General features: G+C 43.2%; 1 protein-coding gene across 1 annotated transcript in view; it reads left to right on the top strand.

The window, feature by feature from the left end:
- Window positions 1–5,396, top strand: part of HSF2BP (heat shock transcription factor 2 binding protein) — a 107,534-nt gene extending 102,138 nt beyond the window's left edge. Inside the window, exon 8 of the mRNA XM_066365906.1 lies at window positions 4,220–5,396. Coding sequence (XP_066222003.1) covers window positions 4,220–4,428 — 209 coding nt within the window. The 3' untranslated portion in view covers window positions 4,429–5,396. The remainder of the gene's footprint in view (window positions 1–4,219) is intronic.
- Window positions 5,397–6,000: the final 604 nt, after the last annotated feature.

A 6,000-nucleotide genomic window follows, 5' to 3' on the forward strand; every position in this document is an offset into this window, starting at 1 on the left:
TCTATGTTTATTGCAGCATTATTTACAATAGCCAAGGTATGAAAGCAACTTAACTGTCCAACAACAGATATATGGATAAAGAAGATGTGATATATATGGATATTACTCAGCCATAAAAAGAAGGAAATATTGCCGTTTATGACAGCATGGATGGACCTAGAAGGCATTGTGCTAAGGGAAATAAGTCAGACAGACACTGTATGATTTCTCTTATAAGTAGAATCTAAAAAAAACTAAAAACAAATGAATAAACAAAACCAAACAGAAGCACACCCATAGATAGAGAACAAACTGATGGCTGGTTGCCAAGGTGGCAGGGAGTGGGAGGGGGAATGAAAGAAATACTAGACATGACTAAGCTGGCTAATGAGTACATACATAGGGTTAGTTATTATTCTCTCTCTTTTTGTGTATGCTTTATTTTATAATTTATAAAGACTTCATTAAGAACATGTAGAATAGGGATTTGTGGGTCCAAAAAAAGGAAGAAAGTCTCACTGGAGGTACTTAAAATTTTTTTATGGAAGCATTGTTTGTAATAGCATAAATCATGAAAACCCCCAAATATCCATTAATAGAAAAATGGAAAATAAATTATAATAAACTTATGCAGTGATGAAGATAGATGAACTACAATTTCTGTCATCAATTCAGATGAATTTCTTTTTTTTTTTTTAAATAATTTTTTATTAATGTTAATGGGATGACATTAATAAATCAGAGTACATATATTCAAAGAAAACATGTCTAGGTTATCTTGTCATTAAATTATGTTGCATACCCCTCGCCCATAGTCAGATTGTTCTCCGTCACCCTCTATCTAGTTCTCTGTGCCCCTCCCCCTCCCCCTCCCCCTAATTCTCTCCCTCCCTCCCTCCTATGTCCTCCCTCCCCCCACCCCTGGTAACCACCACACTCTTGTCCATATCTCTTAGTCTCGTTTTTATGTTCCACCAATGTATGGAATCATGTAGTTCTTGTTTTTTTTCTGATTTACTTATTTCACTCCGTATAATGTTATCAAGATCCCACCATTTTGCTGTAAATGTTACGATGTCATCATTTCTTATGGCTGAGTAGTATTCCATAGTGTATATGTGCCACATCTTCTTTATCCAGTCTTCTATTGAAGGGCTTTTTGGTTGTTTCCATGTCTTGGCCACTGTGAACAGTGCTGCAATGAACATGGGGCTACATGTGTCTTTACGTATCAATGTTTCTGAGGTTTTGGGGTATATACCCAGTAGAGGGATTGCTGGGTCATAAGGTAGTTCTATTTTCAGTTTTTTGAGGAACCACCATACTTTCCTCCATAATGGTTGTACTACTTTACAGTCCCACCAACAGTGGATGAGAGTTCCCTTTTCTCCGCAGCCTCTCCAACATTTGCTATTACCCGTCTTGTTGATAATAGCTAATATAACAGGGGTGAGGTGGTAACAGATGAATTTCTAAAGCATAATGTTGAGTGAAAAACAGTCAATACAAAAAATATACATATAGACCAAAAAAAAGAAACAAAGAGGAAAACTCAGCATAATGATGTCAGTGCTTTTCCAGATTAATATCCTGGTTTGTTGCAATTTCAATCTAGATACCTGCAAAATTTTTAATAGTGGGAGAAAAAGTTACTGTAGAATTTATATGAAAAAGCAAAGGAATTGGAATAGATAATTAATAAATGAGGGATTACTGTTAAAACACACGCGCTCACACACACACACACACAAACACACAAATTCCTCTAACCTTTCCTTGTGCTGAAGGTGGGGGCTGCATTGCTAGAGTGCCTTTCTCAGCATTCCTCTGCCCCCTGAGCTTGTTGGCCTTCCCTTTGGGTCTGTGCCTCAGAGGGTGTCCTTCCATCCTTTGCTCTTGCCCCAGCTGTAGACTGCCCCTCTGGCTACTGGGTGTCTGCTGGGCTTCTGGTGGAGGATGGAGGGGAGATCTCTGTTGTTTTGATTCAACTCCAGTCCTGTGTCAGCGTAGTGGGGCCTTCCTAGTGATCCCGTCCTCCTTAGTGATCCCGTCCTCCTTAGTGATCCTGTCCTCCCTAGTGATCCTGTCCTCCCTAGTGCTCCCGTCCTCCTTAGTGATCCTGTCCTCCCTAGTGCTCCCGTCCTCCTTAGTGATCCCGTCCTCCTTAGTGATCCTGTCCTCCCTAGTGATCCTGTCCTCCCTAGTGCTCCCGTCCTCCTTAGTGATCCTGTCCTCCTTAGTGATCCCGTCCTCCCTAGTGATCCTGTCCTCCTTAGTGATCCCGTCCTCCCTAGTGATCCTGTCCTCCCTAGTGATCCTGTCCTCCCTAGTGCTCCCGTCCTCCTTAGTGATCCTGTCCTCCCTAGTGATCCTGTCCTCCCTAGTGCTCCCGTCCTCCCTAGTGAGCCCGTCCTCCCTAGTGCTCCTGTCCTCCCTAGTGATCCTGTGCACCCTAGTGAGCCATGCTCTGCCTAGTGCCCTTGGCAGGTCTTGTACTAGAGATAGTTCCCTTCCCCTCTCTTGAGGTAAGAGGACTCCAACGCTGGGCCTCTTTTTTCCTTCCCCATCACAGCCATCCTCACAATGCCCTGGGAGTTCTGATTCAATAGGGGAAGCTCTGGATGGGCCCTGGTATTGTGGCAGTTCTCACTGAAGGTTTGTACAGTCCACTCTCTCAATCCATTTACTGAAAAGGTTTTTTTTTAAGTGTAGTCTAAGAAAGAAGTACTGATTTTGAGCCCAGTTCTAATTACAATATTCAATCAAGAAGTGAATTAATGGCATTTTAAAGGCTCCCAGTAGGGAGAAAGGGTGAAGAGAGCTGGATCCACCTGGGTAAGGGGTAGAGCTTTATGTTGCTTCAGTCCAGCTGGTTTTAATGGTTGCTACAATACATGCAGGGCTAACAGGCTCTGTAACTCACATGGGAAAACCGACTACGGTGTGAATGCTGTAGCCCATGACTCCAGAACTGTGTCCTGGACAGACGCCACATCCATGTGTGGCTTTGGAGGAACTTGCTGCAGGCAGAGTGAAAGTGAAGTAACACTTTTAAAAACAACCTTGCAAGTGGACAGAATTATAGTCAGCGACATGAAAAGCCCTGACATTTTTAGTTCAGTATCTTAAAGTTATGTGACTGTGAGTAATATTTGAAGACAAGATGTTACTAAATAGATGATGATTGAGTTTTGTCATGCTGCTCTTATGAGCTAAGCTTTTACGTCAAGAAATGATGCTGTTTATGGGTTAGCCCAGTGGTTCTTAAACTTTTTGAAGTCAGAGCGCATTTAAAATCCTACAAATAATTGTAGGCACACTATATACAAATTTCTGAGAAATATGTTATAATAATTAAGTCAAATATTAAAGAAAAAAATATAAAGTCCAAGTGAGCTTTTATGGTAATTAAACAAAATAAATACAACAAAATTAAATTTATTCTGACATTAAAAAGCATTTTTATGTTACATTTTTTGAATTATCCTTTTTAGAATTCGTAAAAATGAGGGGTTAAAAAATGTAAAAAATGACAAAAACATTATCTTTTTATATATATGGATACATTCTTAGTAAGATTTAGTAAATTTGGCAGCTCCCAGCGTTGTGTTAAGTTTTTTCATTCTTGTGTTTATGAAAAACATGAGCCCGATGTGTCCTAGTGATTTCTTCAATATTTGGGCATATATTTGAAAGGCAAACTCTCATTTCCTTGTCAATACACTGAAGAATTCCTCTCTTTTTACTCTTAATTGTGTTGAGTGCAGAAAACCCCCATCATACATATCATCTTAACTTTACACCAAACAAAGGATAGAAGAAACTTGCCTCTAGTCTTTCTGGGGAACATGGGGAGTAGGGTAAACAATCCAGCACCACAGCTTAACAGCCTTTTGCAGCCTAATCAGGCAAGTGAGGTGGGGGGTTGGGCAGACTGTCAGTTTACAGCCAATTCCCCACACCTCTGTCCCCCAAAAATCTAAACTCCAAAAACCTATTGGTTTTTTGGTCCCCAATAGGCACATATTTCTCTGGAATACCATAGGGCACACCTGGAAATCTTCTAGGGCACACCAGTGTGCCCTGGCGCACACTTTGAGAACCACTGAGTTAGCCTGTAGTTTTCAAAACTATCAAATCTGTCATTCAAAAAATCTAAGAACCCTTGATGGGTAGATTCTACCCTGAGATTTCTCTAGGAGTTTTATTCTAACCAGAAGGTTAACCTCTTTTCCCCTAGATCCAGATGCAGAGGTGTGTCTTCATGTTTTACGACTTGTCCAGTCAGTGGTGCTGGAACCAGAAGTCTTTTCCAAGTCATCCTCTGAGCTCCGGAGCTCGCTGCCCAGGCAGCGCATCCTGGCCATATCCAAGAGCCGCAATCCCCAACTCCAGACCGTGGCTCAGGAGCTCCTGGAAGACCTTCGTGCTCTGGAGTGTGATGTGTAGGCATGTCCCTTCCCCTCCCCCAGGTTCCCACTTTGCACTCTGAAACCATCACTGTACCATGTGTTAGAGATGGCCAGCTATTCTTGACTAGAGACGGTTGTGAATTAGTATGGATCCACACAACTTCCTTTTGGAAGTGAAGGTACCTGTGGGTGGATGGCTAATCTTGCCAAGGGAAGCCTGAGAAAGGATCCATTTTCTCGGAACGGCTGTGTCAGCTGTGCCTGGCTTCCTAGAGCGGCTCCTGCTGCTCAGGAGACTTTCTGAGACCTGGGGGTCCCCCCCCAAATGGGAGCTTAAATAACCACCTACCCCACTGGTCAGTATTCTCCTGAGATACATTGAAAAACAATTCACTTTCTCTCTAGTAATTATAATTAAACCCTCAGATGCAAGTTTACCTTTAAACCTCTTGGTGAACCTGCTAGTTCAGATGCCATTAGACATTTTAGTTCTCTATTTTTATGCCTCTTATTTTTGATTAAAGAAAGTCAGAAGAGTGATCGATGTGCTCCAGCAATTTTCTGAAATATTACAAACTTGATATTGGGAAGCTGTGTATTGTTAGATTCAGGGAAGTGTGCTGTGGCTGCCAGAAGTGTAACTATTAAAAGAGCAGGAACAGGGAGTGCTGGCAGGAACAGGGAGTGCTGATAGGGCCCCTGTGAGGCTGAGAACAAAGAAGATCAGAGACCCTTATCAGAAGTTTATGTTTGAAATTCGCCACTAAGCTAAACCCGGCCCCTGTTGCTATGCCAGCTCCTGTTGCTATGCTGCGTGCAACCTCCCTAGCGAATAGCTAACTGCCACATCTGCTTCTTTAAATGCTTGCTCACTTAGGATATATAAGGACCTGGCTGTAAGCGCCAGGCGCGACCCCCGTTTGCAGCTCCTTGTGAGTACGGTGTCTCTGGACATCTTGGGAGTTCGCCCTGCGCAGGTTAAACTGGCCAATAAAGTAACATCTAAACTCCTGAAAGTCTCCGATGTTTGTTCTCGTACCCGGTGGATGCAACATTTTGGGGGCTCACCTGGGATTCTCCCTTGGCGGAGTTTTGGGTCGGAGACTGGAAGGACAGCTCGAGCTGAGTAAGTATTCACTGAGGATCCTCATTTGGTTTGGCTTTTGGGCTCCGGAGCACACAATCCTGAGGTAGTAGGTGGGACGTTGCTGGTAATCTACCCAGGGCTTTCAGAAGCGGGACGCTGCTCTCTGAAATTTGGATATTTGGATTTGTTAACTTTAGGAGTGACCGGTCACATTAGGAATCCTTTTTGCGCCACGCTGTGCTGCGTTTTGTCTGAGCTCGAATGACTGAGTTGAGTGTGAGAGAGACAAGTGTGTTCCTTGTGTTAATAGTGTGTGTTGCCTGTATCCTACCCTTTCTCATTATTCCTGAGTCATCCAGGATGGGACAACAAGAGTCTGTGCCGGGATCCCCGCTCAAGTGCCTGTTGAAGAATTTTTCTGATTTCCAGAAGAGGGCTCAGGGGTACGGAGGTCCGCAGCCGAGTCCAGGTTTCCTCCGAACCTTGAGCCAGCTGGAATGGCCTGCATTTAATGTGGGATGG

This window comes from Saccopteryx leptura, chromosome 2 (assembly GCF_036850995.1).
Source record: "Saccopteryx leptura isolate mSacLep1 chromosome 2, mSacLep1_pri_phased_curated, whole genome shotgun sequence".
Classification (NCBI taxonomy): domain Eukaryota; kingdom Metazoa; phylum Chordata; class Mammalia; order Chiroptera; family Emballonuridae; genus Saccopteryx; species Saccopteryx leptura.